We start from the raw sequence: 22294 nt of genomic DNA, 5'->3' as shown, positions 1-22294 counted from the left end.
GGATAACCTGAAGAATATATTTATTAAAATGAAAGAAAATGTAACGCGAACGAGAGTCAATATATAAAACGAACGAGCAATAATATACTGAGGCTGCGGGAATCGGATACAATTCCAAGTACTGGAGAATTACGCGGAAGGGTTGCATCGAAACGAGGACTGCAAGCTCCAGAATATCATGGTGCACAGGACGCAGCAGATAAAAGGAAAAAGATTTTCGCGCGAGATGAACGAGGGTCTTTCAATCATGGGAAACGCTAAAATACTGGCCGACTCTTCCAGCTTAAAATTTTCGCCATCCCGGTTATCGTTGAATTTCACCATCGCGAGTGCGTGCTCTTGTACGCGCGGCACCAGTATCAACGATTTCACGTTCGCGACATCGAAACCTTCGTTCAGAATGGACTTCGTTATCGCTGTGTCGCTTTGTGAAAAAATAACATTGTCTTTTCTTAAACTCTCGATTTCAGAATGGTCAGCTTGATACATCAGATCAGATATACATCCGAGTTTATACATTTGATCAGACGTCGAAGAACACGTCTGGTTGGAGGAGGAACACGTTGACAAGCCGTCAAAATCGTCGTTAACCATCACGAAGTGGCACTTGGTCTCGTATTCGGACTTCATTTCGTCTTCAGCTTCACTTTGAAAAAGAGCACACTTCTTCACGCGATCCTCATCGACCGTGGGACGATACAGTGTTTTATAATTTTCTGTCGTTTCCTCGTTCTGTCTTTCGCACTCCCTCGACATCAAGTTTTCCTGGTATATCATGATAGCTTTATAAAGATTGCGCGCGCGTTCCGCCGCGAGCTCGAAAGCCGCGATAACGTCGCTCGGTATATGCGACATTTTCGAGTTTGGCGATCTCGCTGTCTCCTCTTCGTATTTAGCGTCGTTTTCGATGCTCTCTGCGATTTCCTCCGACGAAGATGCATCGAAGTCGTAAAATAATGATGGTGGATAATATTTTGGAACGGTAATTGTACCGAACGATAATTCTACCGTATCATAATCTGCATCGTATTTGTCGATGCATCCTTTGAATTCCTGCTTATCGGTGTCTTCTTTACGCACGATTTCCTCCGTCTTTTTAATAAAATTATTTTCTTCCTCCACACTGACGTGAGCTCTTGATTTTGGACTTATTTCTGTATTTAATACTTCTCCAGTGTCTTCAGCTTCTTCAGTACAAAGATTTTCGTCGAAAGATTTATCGTCAACGACCTCAATATTTTCTGACGTCAATTTATCTTCAGTCACGGTTGGATCGCCGTTCGTTGCCACGTTTGCGGAGCCTATCAGAGCACAAGAGATTTCTGCATCCCTGCGAATAATATCGCACGATACGGTATTGCATCCAATTTCAACGACGTTCTTCTCATAACGTAATGACACCTGCGTTGCGACCGTTTGAAATGACTTGACGGTTTTCTTCGAATTTTCATCGAATCTCTTTCCATCACCGAGCTCGGAAGACAAAGGAAAATTTGATTCCGTCTGTGTGGTAATCGACTTCCAAGAAGATTCGAGACTGAAATCTACAGACTGAGCGATTCTATCCAAGTTGTTATCGCTTGTAAAATATGGTCGTTCGTCATTCGGTGTCAGTTTTGAAAAAGTATCATTTAGTATTTCGCGTTCGCCATTTTCGTGATGGAAGGCATCATTGTTAGAGACACTCACAGCGTTCTCGTCTCCGTTTACGCAATTGATGATCTCTTTTAATGCGTGGATCACCTCCGAAGGTTTCGCTCTCTTATTATAGGTCAGAGTGGCTTCCGTACGGCATTGATCAGTGTCATTTCGATTCTTCAAGGCCGGTGCGATCGCACGCGTTTGCCAGTAACGTGATCTCGAGTTCGACCTCGATGGTTCGACGTCGTTACTTTTATTTGAAGCCTGTGAGACCATTTTGTTCGCGGATCGCCTTCTTTTCGGTAAAAGCGTCCCACTCTGCCATTTTTGCTGCTGTTTAGTTTCCCTGTAACAATAAAATAATCATACGTATGCATTATTCGAACGTTTAAAAACCTGTAAAAGATAAATTCTATTTCTTACACGAAATGATTACAGATTCTCGATATACAATCCGCACAAGGATCTCTGTTCTCCTTCAACATCTTGGATCGATTCGCGGACATTAATTTCATCGTGGATTCGTTATCACATCTAAATTAAATTATATTTTTAAATTATTCTCACGTGCAGCATTATTGCTTTTCAATAAAATTTTTATATGAAAATTAATTGAATTAAATTTAAATATTTTTACGCGAGATTCGATAATTTATGGAGAAAATGGAAGCTTAAAAAATGACGTAGGAAGAAACTTAAAATTCAAAAATTTGAATAAAGACCAGGAGAAAATATCTTACTCGATACATTCATTCGATGTCTGTTTATTCCTCGTCGAAACGAATTTTCCGGCAGATCGGGACGACTTCTGCGATGTCGATTGCGTGGAAAACGTGTTTTTCACAGTCGAAGAAGCTCTGTTAATGCCAGGTGGTCTCCAAACTCGCTGATAAAGGGGAACGAAATTTTTCTGAAGACTATTCTTCGTCTGAGTCATTTGGTCGTCAAGTGATTTCGTATTTTCTCGTGAATTATCGGCCTTTCTTCTGAATGAAGTTGAGTTAGTGGCAGCTCGTGGATCAGCACGGTACGCGTGATCGCCATCGACATGCTCCCTCTGAGTATTAGCTTTCTTGATCATCCAAGTTTTTCGCGTGGACTTGCGTGGATTTGCGGTCGCGACATTTGCGTTCGTCGACCGACGACTTCGTCGATACACCCGGGTCTCGATCTCGGCACGATCCACGTACAAAAGATCCTCCTCGGACTTCTCTGTAGGTTCCCCGGAGCTCAATTCACAATGGACAACCTGAATCTCGCAATTAGAGTCCATCTTCGCAGCTTCCTCTTCGTTCGATTGGATCTTGGGCGTCACGTCTACGACTGAATGATTCTCAGAACAGTCCCAGGTACTCTCCGAACTGCTCTGGACGAGTGAATTTTCTTCAAGTTTAATCTCATCCTGGGAAGGAACGCGCGAATTCTCCGCACGCTTCTCAGGTTGATGGACAATCGTGTTCGTTCGTTCGTCGTGAGGCACCACATTTTTAGTTTGACTCACGGCACACTTTTTCAGACTGCGAGAGACGTTTATGATCAAATCGTTCTGGAAAAGGATCGACGAAAAAAGATCGACAAGTTGCTTCGGCTGGCAGACCGTTTTCGCTAGAGCGTTATCTTGCGTATCGGACGCGCGCCGGTCCTTTTCCCGCTGAAAAATCATCTTCACCGTCTGCATGCTCTTGCTCTGCTTAGTGACGCTGTTCCGCTTCTTGCAGATTCCACTTAGCCCGCTAGAAACCACGCTCGCTTCCGCTTTTTTCTGCGCATCTCTTGTGCACCTCATCGACGATGACGTCGACGTTGATGATAACTTCTTCAGGTAAATGAGTTCCTTCCTTTTCATCAGAGACGACAGCGTGTGGCTGTCAAAGCGTGATTGAACGCGCGTTTCACTCGCGACCGGTGCAATTATCATGGGTAATTGTTTCTTCCTCGTCAGATCCACGGACTTGTTTCTCCCCGGAAGCTTGATCGCTTCTTTATTCGCCGACATTCTTCCGTCTTGTATCGCGACTTAATGAACACCGTTGAAAGGATCGCTAGATTCGTCCTCTTCACCCTTTTTTAATTTGTCGTATTTACATTTACAGTGGTATACTTCGTTGTAATTTCCTTCTTTCTTCTCTCAGACCTGTGATTTTATTACAAATAAGAGGACATAGAATGGTAATATATTTTATCTGCAATTTATTTTATATGAATTTTGTGTTCACACAATAAAAGGAGCTTTATTAGCTGAACCGTTAAATAAACTAATGACTTACTTGAAGATTTCTTAGAATAATGCATTTTATTGAATTACCTTAAGGGTTAAGGTACCGACAATTTAAATTCAACTCTAATTAAATTAATGTTTTTTTTTTAAATTGTTCCGGTTGAAACGAGATCGCCTTCAACCCTCCTTTGGATTATTTAGCGATTAAATTAATGTAATATACACGAGGTTAAGGCCTCCACAGACAAAATTCCATAAGACGTAACGTAAGGATTCGACCAATCGCGTTGCTCGATTCGGCCGTCCGTAACCGTAACGTAAGGATTCGAGCAACGCGATTGGTCGAACCCTTACGTTACGTCTTACTGAATTTTGTCTGCGAAGGCCCTTACGAACGTAACATGAAATATTTCCATGATATACGTATAAGTTCTTTAGAGAGAAAGGAAAGAAAACAAGCGAAAGAAAGATGTACCTTACGGAGAGGGATATACCTAAACGTATATTAGTAAACACGAAAACTGCGCAGGATTTTCATCCGCGGCTCCCGGCCGCACGTTGGCACTCGCGTAAGGATGCACGTTATCCCGAAGGGACTCGTGATCACGGAAAACCGGCGATCCGCATGGATATGCTTCACAAACAACGAGAGTCGACTCGTATCCGCGTTATGTACGATCCCGTAATTTGGCTGAATTTGGCGGTAGCGCGGGCGAATTCAGAGAACGCCAATTTTCGACTGACGCTCGTTTGTTTTGATGGATCGAACTCGATCTCGATGCCGCGACTTGGAACTCGAAACCGTCCCATGTAGGTGTCGTCCTTTGTCGAGATCAGCCAATCGCCTTGCAAAGAGCAAGACAGAGATATAATTCGAGATATCGCACCGACGAAATAAAATTATAAAAATAAAGCGTGAAGTAAAAAAATGGTTAAAATAAATTACAACAGAATAGACATAATAAATTTTGTCCACGTGACGAGACAGGTAGATTCAAGTTGGTTACGCAAATTAGGTTCTCGTGAGAGATTTGAGTAACGAGTCTGCAGATAGTTCAGATTCTTTTTATTAATTGTACGTAAATGTAAATACAGTCAACTCATTTCTGGGAAGGCGCAGACTGATTCGACGACTTGGAATCGCGCATGGAGGCGCTGCGCCTTCGCTTGATCTCCTCCTGGCGCCTGTTCTTCGCTTCCTTCTGCCTCTGTGCCAGCAACTTCGCGTATTCCGCCGCCTGCTCCTTGCGAGCCAGGCAACGCTTCTTCTTCAAGGCCAACCTGTGTCTCTTCCTCTGTAAAATGGAGAGGATATTCAATAAGATATGTTTTTAGAATTCCAATAAATAAAATAAGATATAATGGAGAACAATAGGAGAAACTTGGAATATATTTATGTCAATTACACGCTCCTTATAATTACCGTTATTGACAAAAACTTTGAGAAAAATTACAAACCTGAAGAACGATCGGAGTGATGAGGCGCTGGATTTTGGGTGCCTTCAATCGTTCCTTCTTGCCTTCCTTCTGAACAGGTCGTTTCACTACAAACTGACGCACATCATCCTTCTTCGTCAGATTGAAAAGCTTACGAATCTTGCTCGCCCTTTTTGGTCCCAGACGACGCGGCACGTTCATGTCTGTTAATCCTGGGATTTCCTATAGCGAGTTCACGTTACAATATTAAGTTACCTGTAGTTATCATTGTCTCCAATAGTATAATTTATAAAATTTATAATTCATAAAATAGATTTTAGTTTACGTTTAACATTAAATCTAACAATCAAAACGCATGAAATTTCTGCAATTCATATAAATTACATTAACAAATGAAAATGTTCCGTTTGTACACTGAGAAAAAGCACAGGTAACATGGCAGTTTCCCAAATCAAACACGACTTTTATCTCCCATGTATGTGAAAGTATCCGAAGAAAATTGAGTCATCTTGAATACAGTCTGAGTAACACACTGGGGCTTCCATTGTCTAGCTTAATTTATTACAACTGGCTTATTTACCTGTTTTCCCTTTCTCACTATCACAAGACACAGCACGGACAAGTTGGCGTCTACGATGCAACCGCGAACGGACTTGCGCTTGCGCTCACCGTCGCGTCTGGGTCTGTAGCAGGAATGTCCCTTGGACAACAGCAAACGCACGCGGCCTGAAAGATAGTATTAGTATAGTTCTATTAAACATAAAAGTGTTGTCAGTCTTAATTATAGGATATAATATTGCAAGAATTTTTTTTGTTCTTTATAGCTACCAAAAATAATTTCAAATAATATTGAGATTTCCAATTATAAAATATATAATATTTATAATTATATAACAAAATATTCAGGCATAATACATAACATCAAGGTCAGAATGTAATATTATATATAAAGAAAAATCATTGCAGTCTCATAGACCACGCGCCACTACTGAAAGGTTAAGGAATAATTTTACAATACATCGCATTACTGTGGGTACGGTCAAAGTCACGCTGCGAAGCACTTCTAGACACTTTCTATCCTTTTCCTTCTGTCAAATGAGAAGAAGGATAGAAAGTGTCTAGAAGCACTTCGCAGCCTGACTTTGACCGTACTTTGTATCACGTAAAATTTTAAATTTACATCAGCAACTCACCGTTAGTCAGGATACCCTGCTTCATGGGAAAACCTTGCTTGTCATTACCGCCGGAAATACGGACTACATAGCCTTTCCACTCGTCCCCTAGTGCGTCGGCCTCTACCTCGGCACCCATACGTTTCTCATAGAACATCCGGAGCTTGTGCTCATCGGAGATCTCGAAGAGCTTCTGGCATCCTGTAGCAGGAAACGACACGTTCAGCTGTAACAATTAAATGCATGAGATAAGTGTATATACAACGTATCCGCTTCTGAATGAGAGGTTAGGTCAGGTTAGGATTCATTTTCCTGTCTTGATAATTAGAAAAATTTTTTTGACGTGACGTGTTAATTTTATGGTTAACGCACTGAGCAGCGAAGGATTTGTTGTGCTCCCGAATTAATGTAAAATAGAACGACTCATTGCTTCACCCGATACTACCTGATCACAAGCAACTGCTACTTACGACGCGCAATACACGTGAATAAGTACAATATCGACGAATATACGAATATCGCGTTACAACGCATGCTTTATTGTATTAAAAAAAGCTCGACTTTTAAGTGAGAAACGCGAGATCCTCGAATTATTCGCGGATTCTTACCTTCATCGTGACGGAGCTCGAACCATGCCACGAGATATAAACGAGAAAGAATCCGATACCAAGCGTGCTTCCAGTGCTGCCACCCGAGCGCGAATAATAGTTCCCTGCGCATGTGTACGCAGTGCCACGCAGTGGTTTTACCGGATGTCCGCCATGGGAGGCGCGACGGGAATTCGAATCGAACCAAAATAACCATCGAACAAGAAGCACTCTCGGAATCGAAATGTTGCAAACTTGGCAAAATAAAGCGCACAATTTTATAATTTCGTCAACAACCCGATTTATTTATTATTCAATATTCAGGATAAGCGAAGCTAGAGAAGGCGGCGGATCGTTACGATTTGCGATCCATCGAGATAACGAACGTCAATAAAAATACGACCGTCGGAAGGAGAGTCATTAAAAACTGACAAAGTTATTATCAACTGTATTACGAAGCGAACAGTATATACATGCACGAATATAAAATGCCGATCAATATAGCGGGCGACGGCGACGGAATCGGCGGAGCAGCATCAGTGCTTGCCCGCACCGTGCCGGAAACGTAGAGATTTGCGTCGCAGAGTTGCAGCCGGACCGTTCGCGATCGGCGCGCGAGATGTAAGGTAAGGAGGCGTATCATTCATTGTCAGTATCGTCGTCGTCGCGCGCACGCACGAACGAACGAACGATTGTCGCTGTCGCTGTCGCACGCGGCGAGAGGAGAGAACAAGAAGGCGCAGAGCACGGAACCGGCGTGACGGAGAGCGGGAGAGAACGGTGCGCTTAGCAAAGGTGCCGACATAGACACGCGCGGACGGACGTGTGTGCGACGCTCCAACAATCCGGTGGACGATAGAGAGGGATCGCCGGAGGATTTTCGTTATGTATCGATTTACTACGTAAATACTCTCCATCTCGCAGAGCGGCAAATGGAGCACACGGAATGAGAGTCTGCGACACCGGTTCCGAGGCAGGTAACGTTAACACGCTCGTGCCGCGTTCCACTCGTGCGGCGTCACGCCGCGTACCATTCCCGTCCGCGGCGGTTGGTTGTGTACAGGTTAGAAAGGCATCTCTCTCGTTACCGGAACGAGCACGACGACGAGGGACGACGGTAATCAGTGAACGAGGAAAAATGATGTAACAAGATTACGACTCGCGCGACTCGACCTCCCCTAATCGCGCTATCCGCGTGACGCATTAAGATACCACCGCGCGGAAAACTGCGTTTCTCGAACCACATGCTTCTCGACGGCTTGCTTGACGGCGTGATTCTTTCCGATGAGCTGAGTCACACGTCGACGCGGAGATAGATCCCTCGCTTCTTGATCGAGACGACACGGATAGCACGGCAGATGACGCAATTACGTATCGTAACGTTACAGATAATGCGAGATAATGCGCGGAGAAAAATATTAATTGGACGAAGATTGCACGATTGAAAAGATCGTTCTGTTGGACATGATCCAGCTTGGACTTGCAGGTTGGACATGCCAGATGTGTTGATACCTGTGTTGTTTAGTAGGAAGACATGGATGCCGCGGTGATAGAGGTTCTGCGACAGGCAGTCAGCCAAGACCCGATTGTGTTGAAATCCGCAGAGCAAACTCTGAAGCAATGGGAAACTCAGCAAGGATTTTATATAGCATTATATGTAAGTTACTGCGTCAGGATGGCGGATTTACCGTGAGATAGATTGTAGGACGTAAGATTATCGGTATGACGCTTCTCATGCACGTATTGAATTCATAGCACGTTGCATGGGACAATTATGCAGTTCTACCATGTATAACCTTTACTTTATACGTGTCATAGAATTGCCTTGTTACATACCTCTTGGCATAGATTCGTAAATCCGACTGATTACACAAATATTATTTTTAGAATGTTCTTTCAAATCATTCCTTGGCTGTTGAAGTTAGATGGATGGCTATAGTGTATCTAAAGATTGGGGTCGAAAGATATTGGAGGAAAAATGCACCAAAGTAGGAAACTCTGTTAATATTAATTACGTAGTGTCTTATATATACACACACATATATATATATATTTAATGTATACATTGTAGCGCAATTGAGGATAATGAGAAGGAATTTTTACGGCAACATCTGCTGAGAAATTTCGAGGAGCCTGTAAATCCATTAGCTATACAATTAGCAGTTCTTATTGCTAAAATAGCGAGGTAAGATACGCGATATGTAATGCGGTATACAAATTTTCAGCGCAGTATATAAATTTTCGATGCTTCATACGCAGGTATGATTATCCTAGAGAATGGGATATGTTGGTACCGACATTGTTGGAAGTTATAAGGCGGGAAAACTCGTTGGCGCAGCGTCAGGCGCTGTTAACGCTGCACCATGTTGTTAAGGCTTTGGCATCCAAACGCTTGGCTGACAGTCAGAGACTTTTTCGAGAATTGACTGCGACTATGTTTAATTTTATTTTAAACCTATGGAACACGTATACCGAATCCTTTCTGATCATGGCGTCGAACGGGGCGGACGCCAGTCAGATACAAGAAGCCTTAGCGAAAGCTCTCCTACTGTTGAGAATACTTAGGCAATTGATAGTATACGGTTTCTCCAAACCATCCGAATCTCAAGATGCCATGTTATTTCTGAAAGTTGTCTTTGAACGTGCAAGGACCTGTCTTGAGTGCCGTTAGTACATTCACTTGTGTTCTGAGGGGATATTCGCATGATATATATATGTATATAGATGAAGCAATGTCAATCACTTTCATCTTTGTTTTTCTTTTTTTTTTATAGGAAAAACGTTAATTTCTAGAGGCATACAGATGGATATGTGCGATAAATTTATAATACATTTGACCAAAGTTTTAATAGGAGTGTTAGAAATGCATCCATTTTGCTACGTGGAACTCATACCGACTTCGTTAGAGTTCTCTGTTTTTTACTGCTTTACGGAGGCCGGTCAGGCATTAGCATTTGAGAGATTTATTATTCATTGTCTAAATTTAGTGAAAAGCATTTTATTATCGACGAATTATAGATCAGCTAAACTCGACGAAGGTGCGTACTCTATATAATCTCTATATTCTTATGCTTGATATTATTTATACCAATGAAATAAAATTCTGTTTCCATCTTCCAAGCAGAAGTGAAAGATCCACTGGTAATGAGGGCGTGCCAATTGAGACGAGAATTTTTCACCCCGGAAATATTAACGGAAATTTGCTCCAGGCTTGTCACACATTACTTCCTTTTAACACCTGCGGATCTAGAATTGTGGGATACTCATCCGGAAAATTTCGGTAAACACTTATATAATAAGTTAGGTAAAGTTTCACTTCTCCACTACGTGATGCTTAAACACTTATATAATAATGCTATTCTTATCTATTAACAATTATTAATAAAGTTATTAATATTAAAAAATACTAATAAAATTCTTGAAAAACTAATTTCTATTTCAGCCGTCGATGATGGCGGGGAATCATGGAAATATAGTTTGAGGGTGAGTTAATGAAAAGTAAAAATTCAATTTATTAGTAGAAAAGTTTATTATTATATAAATGCATATCGCGATTATGTAAACTTTTGCATTGCAGCCTTGCACGGAATCCTTATTTTTGGCAATCTTACATCACTTTCGAGGTGTTCTCGCTTCAATCCTCGTGGATTTAATGCGAGAACATCATCAGCCTGTCGATCCGAATAATCTGCATGCGATTCTAGTGAAAGATGCGGTCTATCGCGCGGTTGGTCTGGCCGCGTTTGATTTATATGACGAGGTAAGAGAGAACTGTTACCGAAAATCCCACGTAAACATTTAAGATCTAGACAATACATCATTATGCAACAGGTAAACTTTGATCAGTGGTTTTCGACGACTCTAAAGGAGGAATTAAAGGTTCGAAGTAATAATTATAGGATTATCAGAAGACGCGTATGTTGGCTTATCGGACAATGGTCGAGTACGTTGAACATTTTATTTGAGAATAATATATTTGCCCGATCGATTATTGTCGCTCGTTATTTTTGCCAAAAAATTTTTGACAAATTTCTTTGCAGACATCAAATTCAGCGTGGAATTGAGACCGGAATTGTATAAACTTATGATAGAGGCGATGAGTCCCGAAGAAGACTTGGGCGTGCGTTTAGCGGCGAGTAACGCCTTGAAGCAGGCGATCGACGATTTCCAATTTAATCCGGAGGAATTCTCGCACTTCTTGGAGCCGGTGTTCACGTTGTTGTTCGTTCTTCTCAAGGAAGTGAATGAGTGCGACACGAAAGTACGTAATCGGCATTTATTTTCTTTTCCTTGTAAATTCCCTGGTATTTTTCGATTTTCTATATATTTTTCTTATATGAGTTCTCTTATTTTTCAGATGCAAGTGTTGTACGTATTGTCGTTCATCATCGAGCGTGTCGGCAGTGGAATCAAACCGCATGTCGGTGCACTGAGTTCGTACTTGCCTGAACTCTGGCAGCAATCGGAAGTGTATAACATGCTGAGATGTGCTATACTGTCAACTCTGCGACATTTGGAGAAGGTACAATTGGTGAACGTACAATTTGTCGCGTCGGTTGATTTAAGAAATAATATTTTATTAATATTTTATTGCTGTATTAACAGGCCCTCGGTTCTGAGAGCGTTGTCTTGGAGCCTCTGGTGGTCGGTGTCGTTGCACAGAGCTGCGATGTTAATCAAGAAGGACACGTTTATTTGCTGGAGGACGGTTTGCAATTGTGGCTGGCCTTGCTGGAGAACGCGCCCGCTCCGACATCGGCTATAATGGCTCTCTTCAGGAACATGCCAGCGTTATTGGGTTAGCGCGTCTATGATCGCCGATGCTAATTATCGATTCTTCTCAGAAATTTTTCCAATTTCGGATGACCTTTTTATATTTACTTTTAGATCAATCTACCGAGAACTTGCGCTTATGCCTGCACATAATTCAGGTGTACGTACTGTTGAATCCGCAAGACTTCTTCGCTCTTCGAGGCCCGATGATCATCGAGACGCTGAACGCGCTCTTCAGCGACTTACGGACGGAGGGCAGAGTGATGACTCTGAAGTTATTCGAAGTTTTCCTCAGCGCTTCTCCGCAGCAGGGCGCAGAACTGATCAAACCGACCTTGCTAAAGATATTCGAGTGAGTAGACACTCTTGAGAGAAAAAAACCCGCGCAAAAAAACGTGTTATAATATTTACGCGATGAAATTGCGTGATTAACAGGAGCGTTTACCACGGTGAGGGGTATCCGATGGTCATGACCATGAATTTATCTATCGTCGCGAGAACTTTGTTAGGTTCTAGGGATATTTTTGTACAGGTAAGAGAGAGAGAGAGAGAGAAAGAGAGAGAGATTCCATTTTAACGCTCGTGACATTCGTATTCGCAGACTGTCTCGATGATGAAGAGTCTGTTTGCAGGTAATTGGCGATCTAGCGCAGAGCATAGGGACTGAAACGAGGGAAGCGGTCGTGCTCGGCAAGATGATACACAGCTGGGTTAACGGCATGCCACAAGTGACGCAAACCGAGAGGCGCAAGTTACTAGCTCTCGCGCTATGCTCCCTCCTCGGAGCGAACAGTCCACCCATTGTTCTCGAGTACTTCCCGCAGATAATATCGAACATCGTCGAGACGCTTAACGACGTCACCAAACTCGACGATATGGGCTATCCTGTCGAGTAAGACGAGAATCTTTTTATCTCAATCGGTCAATCGGAGTAGAGAAAAATCGTAACACGACAAAAGTACTGTACAATATTTTCCAACTGGAAAGTAAAATTCTAAATTATTTTATGAGATTTTTGAAACATTATCAGCTATATAATTATACAACTAATTAGCTAGTAATTATATATAACATTTGTTGCAAGCCGGTAATCGTCGCTCTTAATTTGGCATTTAGAATTTTATTTTCATTTAATTTAGAATTTTATTTTTATTTAATTTAGAATTTTATTTTCATTTAATTTAGAATTTTATTTTTATTTAATTTAGAATTTTATTTTTATTTAATTTAGAATTTTATTTTCATTTAATTTAGAATTTTTATTTAGAAAATCAGTTTCATAATTATGGAAATTATTCCGGTATTATATTTATTCGCGTGAGCGGTTTACCTCGATCGATCGCACGTAGAATTTTGTATGAAGGAAGCAGAGATAGATGCCAGTGGACCTCGCTTATGCGTCCGTACATGCGATGCAATTAACGAGACGATAATTGTTCTAGTTCTCTGATGATTACCGATCAGCACAGTCCGTCTCAGTACGATGACGTGGATTACGAGACTGAGCATGCTCAACGAGAGAAGAGGCTCGCCTTAAGCGATCCCGTGCATAATATATCCTTGAAAGACACGCTCCAAAGTCAGGTGGGGACCCCGCGAATCTTTTTTCCCCGATCTTTCGGCGTTTCTTGAAGGGTGCTTTTCAATTCTGAAATGACTTTTGAAATTTATTAGTTGATAACTCTGCGAAATATCGTCGGCGATAATCAATCCGACCAACTAATGTCGACCCTCAACCCCGAGATCGATGAACAGCTCAAGGACTACATATCGCTGTGAGGAGGGCGCAAGATCAAAATGCAGTACAGGACGGGGCTTCGACGAATCCTACATAATGTATGAGAAAAAGCTTTACAGCGTTCTATTGTAAAACGGCACTATTTTATTGTATAATACTACCACCTGTTTCACTGTATTAATAATGTTGATAATAAAAGATCCTACTCTCTCTTTGTGCTATTCGAAAATCTCTTCTCTGAATTCTGCTCGCGGAAATTGCGCGCAATTGCTGTCGCTCGGTGTTGCAATATCTCCTCTAATCTCTCTAAAAAGAGTTCTCCATTTTTTCTTATTTGGAGTCTAAATAATAATAAAATTACATTAATAAAAATTAAAACTAAAGAAAAAAGAAAATTAATTTAGAAAAAAAGATACGAATATAACAATACAATATCTCACTTCGATGAATTTTTATTCGAGATCTTGATTGCACAAAGAGAACGTAGATAACTCTCATCGATTCATTGATTTCGTCGACGTGTGCGTCGTACAATTATTAAATTTGTCCAATCTTCCTCCGGTCCACGTGTTTGAAATGCGGTTTCGGTCAATTTTCTGCCCCCACCCTTGCAGGTGTGTGACTCATCGTCGGCGCGCCGACGGCCCGACGCTCGCGCCGCCTGTCAACCGTGCGCGAAACCGCGAACAGCTGTCGTCCGTGTGGTCTGTGTCAAATCTTGGTAGGGGGTTAGCCGAGCGTTAGAGTACTCCGGATTGCGGTACCGACGTGCTGTCCGTCCAGCCCGAGGCCGAGATAGCGGTGAGTGAAATCGACATTTTCATATCGTGCGCTCGGATCTCGCGGACGCGACTCGCACCATCATCTAACGGACGTACGCGCGTAATTTGCCGCGATCTGCCTGGTGCCTGGTGATTAGCGGACGTACATACGCGGCTGCTCGCGATCGATTCTGCGACTCTCGCTCTCCCGCACACTTGCACACGTTCGCGCAAAAAGACACCTGTCGGTGCGCCGTTACGCATCGATGATAACGACGCTCGCATCCCGATTACGCGGCGACACGATCGGGTCGATCGACGCGGGCCACTTCGGCGAATTTTTGAATGATTGTGAATGAGCGTGGGCGTATCACGTGACTGATCGTATCGTATAGTATCGTGCGGTCCGTCCTCCTTCGTGGAAAACCATTGATGATTTCGCTGGATGTCTCATGTGGGCGCGTTCTTCGTATTTGTATCGAGTATAATTAGAGTTTTGTATCGGTGACGGACGGAAGAATATATGTAAGTGTGATTTTATTATGATGTCATGATTTTTAATATAATTTTTTTCACATCTTTAACATTTCATTAATTCTAGAATCTCTAATTTTGCTATATAGAAGTTAGCACGTTTTGATGCACGCAAATTGTGTTTTTTTCAAATTAAATATCAGGTTTACGCAAAGTGTGCTCTTTAACATCATTATTTCAAGGTATTAATAAAGAAAATTCTTCATCACTAATTTATGAAAATCAAAAGATTTTGCCGTTAAGGATTCACAGGTAACTCGATTTTTTCTAGACTATGTACTATAATATAGACAGTAATAGATAATTCAATCAGTCGATCGTAGACAATTTAGTTATAACTAGCATCAACCGACATTGGCAGAATTGGCTCTCACTTAATCGCGATTAATTGATAATGATACGACCCTCATACTAAATCGGAATGTCTCTATTGTAACGAGCTCGTTGATTCTTGTTTCGGACGATTATCATATGATGTTACTTTTATGCCAGTCAAAAAGTTCGATTTTCATTTTTTCAAATCAATTTACATGTAATACTGGCAACAATGTTGATAACGTCTATATTATGGACAATTATGGATCATGGACAATCATGGATAATAATGTCTAATCATAGACAACGATGGTGATTAATTTGGCCGATGAATAATCTGTTTCTACTGAATGCAGTAAAGTAAATTTCAAGTAAAGTCGAACCGAACTTTTTGACTGACCTGACACATCGAATGTGGACGTATCGCTCGCTCGTCGATGCGGCTCCCCCGATTCGATCGCTAATAGGGACTTAATAACGAACAATTTAATATTCGCCGCGAGGAAGGATCGCTGAAATACGAGAGCTGAACGAATGTGGGAGAATCGACTTGCTGCCGGGCAACAGCGAGAAAAACGCATCTCTCGCATTTGCGATCGCCGGCGCTTCTTTTTGCGACATGCGGCACATCCACTTTGACCTCCGACTTTTACCGCGTGTCACATTCGTCATCATGTTCGCGTTTCCCCGGTCGCAAATCGCGCATTCCCATGCGCGAAATACAAGGGGATAGATTTTCACCTATAACCGTCATATTGTATTATCATTGCAATCGATCCTCCAGATAATAATGATTCGGAGGAAGAAAGACAATAATGATTTTATACTATGTAAAGTGAATCTGAATTAGTGATATCTGAATTATGATCTGAAAAGGGATAGACGTATGTGAAAAATGTGTCTATCTCTTTTTGAATGTGTAAAAGATGCATAATTTACGTCATCGTAGCGAAAACTGTAGGCGGATGGTGCTTGAAAAATTTACCAAGATCAGAATTTTCCATTTCATTTCCACAGATAAAGCTCATTTTCCTCAATGTTCTATTATGTAATGATGAAATAAAGGTCCATTGAAACGGGATATGATTGGATCATACAGTGTCTACACCAATATGTACATAATACGACATGATGAAATTTCGGTATTAATTAATTTCAGTGTAGCAAACTCGATGTAATAGCCGGGCGGAATTTAACGTAACTCTGTTTTACTCAACTTTGCTGATAATTTGTTTATGGCCTCGTGTAATACGCAAATTCCACTTTTTTAAATTTCTACGAAAGAGATTTTCTTTTTATTTATTTTTTTAAAATCAATCCCTTTTGAGTTTCTGTAAAAGTTGTATTTAAACAAGTTATTGGTTTTGCGACTATTGCGAAATTTAATATAATGCATGAAATGCATGTAATCTGGCTACACGATTTATGTAAATTTATGATGTATCGCGCAGATATCAAATTATTCTTGCACAAGTAGAGGTGAAATAATTACGGAAGAATATTTCGCTACTTAATATTGCGCGATAATTTCGATATCGATAGGTCATTGTTTATTATCGGTGCCATTTATAAGAAATGATATCACCGTGATATAATATTGCGTGACGATTAAAATCACAACCTAAAGACAGGAATAACGCTGCAAAATGCAAATTATGCGAGTTTTTTTATATTTAATTTTATGTTAATACAATACATTATGTCGTTTCAATCGATGCTGTCAATACAGCTATTATGTGACATTTATTTTTATGTCACAAATTTGTATTACAAAAGTACATAATCAACTACAGATACATATTATATGCGTGTAATCTGGTACATTAATATGTTTAAAATAATACTGAAATATTTGTTGTAATGTATTTCCCGCAGTGGTAGATAAACAATAGCTGCAAGCGTGACAGAAATATTGGCATGACAAATAAGAATAACTCTTTACGCTATCGTAGTAATTAATCTTGGCGTTAAATCAATATGGGGTATTATTCGGTTTTAAGCTCATCAATAACACAACTACAGAATCACGTTTACAAATATCTACGTAAATATTAGATTGTTCCTCACTTTGCAACGAATGCAAATGAATATTTTAAGAGTATGTGTTTTTTACATGAAGATGGAGTATATAAATATTTATATATTATATAAATATATAAATATTGTATCATAATATATAAAATATTATAATATAATATAAATCCGTAAATTATAAAGTATTATTCGCAATCTTTTATTCGTCACTAATTACTCTTTAATTACTTTTTAATAACACAGAAATCGATTCATTTCGACGATGCTTTGCGCATCGGATGCCGCAATTGGCGACTGGCGTCAGCACAATGAGTTATTTAATTGCAATGTTTTTTCGCCACGCGTTTTCAGCAGAACTCAATTCATTGGGAAATGACATCTGCGTCTTATCACCGGTGAGATTAATCCGTGGTTGATTTCTATTTTGTAATTCTGGCAATTCAGCTGCTGCTAGTGAACACTCGTTGTAGTAGATGCGTGCTCGCGTGTCGTGTCTCCGTAATTGCTCGTAATGGCTTTTGTCGTAGTGCTCGCGAGATACGAACAATGCAAGAAATTCTCGGCGTTGGTAGGATCAGTTTCTTGATAAAGACAGCCAAGCAAATCAAGTATTCGTAGAAATTATCGCGCGCGTTATTGTTCTGTATTGTGTTATTTTCTGATTGTGTGTAGCGCGCGGAATATTATAGAGATTATTTGTTCTGTAAATTTATATTTACTTGCTACATGATATTCATGTGATATTAATATTCGATGGCTATTAGAACCAGATAATTTGGTATCGGTACGCAGAATTTTATTTTACTGTTATTTATAATAATACTGCATATAACAATATTACATTATCTCTTCTTTTACATTTATTCGTGCTTTATATTTACCAGACTGCACCATGTATTTGCGTACATTTCATATAAATGAATTCTATTTCGAGGAAAAATATTTATTATTTTTAAAATTTATTATTTCTGCAATTTAAATTAGAGTACATGAGAAATAATATGACTTTGTTACTATTAAAAACTCAACAAGTTGTTGTTATCGTTTATGTTATGTTTCGAGAACACCGAGTTAATTTTATGCACTCAACTGATTAAATGAAAAAGTGCGTGGCGATAAAATGCCGTACGTAAAGTACGCGACAAAGAAAACGTCCATGGCAATCGTCGCTGTCTCCTACTGCTGTTGCTGTATTTTTAGGAATATTTCACGAAGGCATGAACCACGCGGGGGTGGTCCATGCACGGCGGATGCAATGGACTCCGATATTACAGCTGAGGGGAAGTGTCTTATCGAGTGATAGCAGCATCATGATTCAGTTGTATGTGTTTGTCACGGATGTGAGTTTCTTAGCAACTGCGTCGAGTCTCGCAGAGACTCAAATGTGCAGAAAGTTTCATACTCCGGACAAATCAGCGCCCGGCTTCTAAAGGGAGAGAAAATTCTGTTTCACTGATTTATATGAGACGGAAACTAGACGGGAACTGTTTCTCTATGAATCTACGATGAGTTTTGTGGAGTTGTGAATAAGAGACATATACTTCTCCGTATATGTAAATTATCCGTCGTAGATAGTAAAAAATGTAAAATGGAGACACACACACACACACACACACACACACAAACACACACGAGAAAACATTTCCTAATCATGTTACATATGATAAAGTTCCAAAATATACTACAACTGCTAAATAAGTGCACGATAGCACAATTTTCTATATATAATTTATATATATACTATATATATTTTCTATATATAATTAATAAAACTTTCCATGCGAAGATTTTAAAGATTAGACGTTTAGATTTTTAGATGTAATTGATAATATGTATAAATGTATGATATAATGTGTCTACGATATAAATACGATTTAACTGAAAAAATTGGAAATATATAATTGAAAATATTCGTGGGTGTAAGACTAATTTAATATATTAATAAAAAAAATAATTTGGTGGTTGATAATAATTTTAATTATTTCTAGAAGATTTATCTCCGAAAGTGCGTGACCATTATCATTACAAGGCTTGTAACGTGAGTGGAAAAGTGGCTTTTACGCTCGCTTGTATTGGAGTAGTACACGTGCCTTTAAACCTCCAAAGAGCTTTTCTCTAAATTTATCACGTTTGTCACGTTGAGTTTCCCAAACAGAGAAGATATTCTCTCTACGTGGTTTTGTCTGGTAACGTGATTGGATAAAACAACGTGTATGTAATTCAACAATCTTATTTTTTATTTACTATCTGCTATTTATTATTTATTAGAAACACCTGGTTAAGCAATCTATAAGATTTCTTATAAAGTATATTTAAGTAAGTACGTAAAATATGTTTTGCAATAAATTGCGATTTATTTATAACATATTGTTGAACGCATGATATTTCGTTATTATTAGTCATTGTTTTTCAATTGTAATCTTGCACAGCAAAAGACATACCTATATCGAAATTAAAATTTAGTGTATGTATTAGAGAGAGAGAGAGAGAGAGAGAGAGAGAGAGAAGTCAGGTTTCTATCAGAATATTTATTTTGAGTTTTTTTTATACATTAAACATTACTTTTCTTATGGTACTATGAATGATGGTTAATTTAAAGGAAGCTCTCTGGTATGGTTTTCATGCTTTTGATCTGAAAGGATCAGTTTTAATCCAACGCTGGTCCTTTTCTCGTTAATTAGGCGCCTTTCGGAGTATTAAACGAGATACCAGAGACGACGATCCGCGTCTTAAAAAAATTATTCCGTGAAGTGATATATTCCAGGACTTAAATAAAGGACTGCTCATTGAATTAGGTGACTTGGGGTGAATAACTGGCGCGGAAAGCGTACCGCGAGGGAGAGACAGAAAAGAGAGCTCGTCAGTTTGAGAGCTCGCGACAAATCGTATTGCGCGAGCTGAACAACGGTTATGAGAGAGGCACTGATTATATTCATAATCGATACGTCGTTGAGACCACCAACACTATCGCGATACGCACACGCAAGAGAAAGATCCTTTTAAAACAGGACGGTATTAATAAGTCGTAAAATCGATTTGCACTGCGCCACTCGTTTGCTTGCTTTGAGCAATGTTCTCTCATTTCTGTGAGAGGATCGTTTATTCGTATAATTTCCATTCAATGTATAGGAAGAGAGGGAGAATTACGAGCAATTCCCTTATTGAGGAAGGACAATGCACGCGGTGGTCGATGACTCGGAAGAATATTTGAGGAATATCAGAAAAGTTATGGTATTTATAGAATATTTATACGGGATGTTGGACGCACGAGTCTAATAAGAATGTCTCGTGAAGAATATCAAATGTATTTACTGAAAATGATTGTAACATGGTAGACAAGAGTGTGAATACTTCATACTTCATATTTGTACAAATCTTACATCCGCGTAGAGAATATAATAAAAATATGATCGCAAGGAAACCCTTTTCTTTCGCTAATAAACTGGAAGATTCTGCATTGAAGTGTGTTGTATTTATTATTTTAGTTGTTCCAAATTAAATGTCCGAGTTTGAATCGCAAAGTTGAAGGGTTATAACTAAAAATAAATAAAGAGCAGCTAAGTGGCATACATAGAGAAAGATTTGTTGAAAACTACTGTATATAACAATAATTGGTTACCGCAAAATTGACAGGTTAATGATGGACAAATCATTACATTTCAAAAATCGGACATTTATTTCGGAACAACCTAATACACACACTGCATTTCTCTGATTTAATATTAAAACTGCATTTTTTGCACATAATTCTTATAATTATTAAAACAATTATCATAAGAAATATTTTATATGATGATCACAAGAAGTATTTTATATGATCCTAGAATGGTTCACGAACTATTTTATTTACGCGCGCTTATTTCTGTTCATGTATTTATAATACATATTCTATTCATCGATTCAGTCAGCAAATTAGACTATGTTTAACTCTCAAAGGGTGAGAAACAATTTGCACCCCCGTTTTGATTGTGTGCACGCGCATGCTCAAAGTAAATGACTAACAGGGTGACTTCTCGTCACCCGGTATACACGTGAAGAGAGCAGAGGCACGCGACAAAGTTCGAGGGTTGCGACACGTGTAGGGAAAGAGAGGGCAATAGGGAAAGGGCAGACAGTGGTGTATCTAGGAAATTCTCAAGAGTGGGATTAAGGTAGCAGTAAAACGTTTTCACAGTGAGAAAGAAAATAATCGTAATATTACAATTTAAAAATTTTCCTTTATTTTCGCATCCGTCGTCGCGAGACGATATCTCGAACTTCCAGACATGTCTTGCAAAAAAAAAACAATCACTGCAAATCAATTTAGCTATCGAGTGACCGCGCAGTTTCCTTCCTGGATCCGCCCCTGGCGAAAAGAGGGGCTCGAGAAGCAAGAGAGACAGAGAGACAGAGCTATCGCGAGAGAAAGGGGAGGGAATGGTATCAGAACGAGGATGAAGGCAAAGAAAGACAGAAGAAAGAGAGAGAGAGAGCTAGAGAGAGAGAAAGACAAACAAAGAGGAAGTTATCGAAAGGAGGAGGGAATCAAAGAGGAGAGCGCGCGCGCGCGGGTGAAATAGAAGGAGAGAAAGAGGGAGTGAGAGAGAGAATCCAAGCCGTAGCCGCGTATCGATCGACCAGCAGAAAACTACCCCCTACCAGGAGACTTCGCAGGTTGCGAGAGACCGACTGCGTACGAGAGTAGTCGGTGGTGCTCTCGTGCGGTGCTCGTGGACCCACGCGGATTCTGTTCGTCCCTCACCTACGCACGCACGCACTCACGCACGCACGCACGCACGCACGCACGGCAGGCACACATCCGCTCGCGTCCGGCTCGATACGGTCATCATCCACGTCTCCGTCGTTGGCGCGCGCTAGGGGTGCATTTAGGGGTGTATCCGGTTCGCCGGACGGCCGAGGACTCGCAGGCAAAGGTGAGACGTGTCCCATGTCGCACTTGCGATTGCAATGCGCCTATTTACCCGCTTACTTCGCGTTAACCGCGTTGCACCATGCGACTCGTCATAGCATCCAGGCTCCTCGTTCCTCCGTTCTTGATCGCCGAAATTAGCGCGTTCCTAATTCGACATCGTGCACATCGCGTG

General features: G+C 40.3%; 4 protein-coding genes across 16 annotated transcripts in view; 2 read left to right on the top strand and 2 right to left on the bottom strand.

Annotated features, from left to right (window-relative positions):
- Window positions 1-92: 92 nt before the first annotated feature.
- Window positions 93-4774, bottom strand: LOC105287840. Its single transcript, XM_026972062.1, has 3 exons — window positions 2382-4774; window positions 2065-2175; window positions 93-1987 (listed from the first exon to the last, which is right to left on the bottom strand). Exons 1-3 carry the CDS (start codon window positions 3635-3637, stop codon window positions 130-132), a joined length of 3225 nt encoding a protein of 1074 aa, XP_026827863.1. The 5' UTR covers window positions 3638-4774; the 3' UTR covers window positions 93-129.
- Window positions 4775-4910: 136 nt separating this feature from the next.
- LOC105287842 (40S ribosomal protein S6) lies at window positions 4911-7211 on the bottom strand. The gene is made up of 5 exons (XM_011353653.2): window positions 7077-7211; window positions 6490-6694; window positions 5877-6022; window positions 5318-5518; window positions 4911-5154 (listed from the first exon to the last, which is right to left on the bottom strand). Exons 1-5 carry the CDS (start codon window positions 7080-7082, stop codon window positions 4960-4962), a joined length of 753 nt encoding a protein of 250 aa, XP_011351955.2. The 5' UTR covers window positions 7083-7211; the 3' UTR covers window positions 4911-4959.
- Window positions 7212-7544: 333 nt separating this feature from the next.
- LOC105287845 (importin-11) lies at window positions 7545-13795 on the top strand. Of its 6 annotated transcripts, none has more exons than XM_011353667.3 (18): window positions 7545-7681; window positions 8581-8712; window positions 8943-9043; window positions 9127-9240; window positions 9315-9721; window positions 9830-10093; window positions 10180-10359; window positions 10498-10538; window positions 10633-10815; window positions 10887-10998; window positions 11096-11316; window positions 11413-11577; window positions 11661-11853; window positions 11943-12180; window positions 12264-12360; window positions 12461-12720; window positions 13271-13412; window positions 13503-13795. In XM_011353667.3, exons 2-18 carry the CDS (start codon window positions 8590-8592, stop codon window positions 13605-13607), a joined length of 2946 nt encoding a protein of 981 aa, XP_011351969.1. In that variant the 5' UTR covers window positions 7545-7681; window positions 8581-8589; the 3' UTR covers window positions 13608-13795. The 6 variants fall into 6 exon arrangements, with proteins under 6 accessions (XP_011351969.1, XP_011351964.1, XP_011351968.1 ...); XM_011353662.3 differs by lacking the exon at window positions 7545-7681 and adding an exon at window positions 7740-8028 and having other exon boundaries at window positions 8584-8712; XM_011353666.3 differs by lacking the exon at window positions 7545-7681 and adding an exon at window positions 7740-8028.
- A 400-nt stretch (window positions 13796-14195) lies between these two features.
- LOC105287843 (endophilin-A) overlaps window positions 14196-22294 on the top strand; it is a 29060-nt gene continuing 20961 nt past the window's right edge. For 2 of the 8 annotated variants that reach the window (XM_011353657.3, XM_011353654.3), the window contains exon 1: window positions 21790-22123. The gene's annotated coding sequence lies outside the window, so the exon portion shown is untranslated. Of the gene's footprint in view, window positions 14368-14432; window positions 14853-21789; window positions 22124-22294 lie in introns of those variants that run through there. The other 6 variants (XM_011353655.3, XM_011353656.3, XM_011353658.3 and 3 more) reach the window with 6 other exon arrangements.

This window comes from Ooceraea biroi, chromosome 8 (assembly GCF_003672135.1).
Source record: "Ooceraea biroi isolate clonal line C1 chromosome 8, Obir_v5.4, whole genome shotgun sequence".
NCBI lineage: Eukaryota > Metazoa > Arthropoda > Insecta > Hymenoptera > Formicidae > Ooceraea > Ooceraea biroi.
The sequence above is the reverse complement of the archived record's forward strand: the minus strand, read 5'-3'. Positions and strand labels throughout refer to the sequence as shown.

Bases quoted from the DNA above. Each gene is read 5' to 3' on its own strand.
- LOC105287840 (XM_026972062.1), bottom strand. From the start codon at position 3,637: ATGTCGGCGAATAAAGAAGCGATCAAGCTTCCGGGGAGAAACAAGTCC. The intron at 2,176-2,381 runs GTAAGATATTTT...AATTTAATTTAG, and splicing joins ACATCGAATGAATGTATCGA to ATGTGATAACGAATCCACGA. The intron at 1,988-2,064 runs GTAAGAAATAGA...TTATTGTTACAG, and splicing joins AGAATCTGTAATCATTTCGT to GGAAACTAAACAGCAGCAAA.
- LOC105287842 (XM_011353653.2), bottom strand. The intron at 6,023-6,489 runs GTGAGTTGCTGA...ACTATCTTTCAG, and splicing joins GCAGGGTATCCTGACTAACG to GCCGCGTGCGTTTGCTGTTG. The intron at 5,519-5,876 runs GTAAATAAGCCA...AACTCGCTATAG, and splicing joins TAGTGAGAAAGGGAAAACAG to GAAATCCCAGGATTAACAGA.
- LOC105287845 (XM_011353662.3), top strand. From the start codon at position 8,002: ATGAGAGTCTGCGACACCGGTTCCGAG. The intron at 10,999-11,095 runs GTACGTTGAACA...ATTTCTTTGCAG, and splicing joins GCTTATCGGACAATGGTCGA to ACATCAAATTCAGCGTGGAA. The intron at 12,361-12,460 runs GTAAGAGAGAGA...GTCTGTTTGCAG, and splicing joins CTAGGGATATTTTTGTACAG to GTAATTGGCGATCTAGCGCA.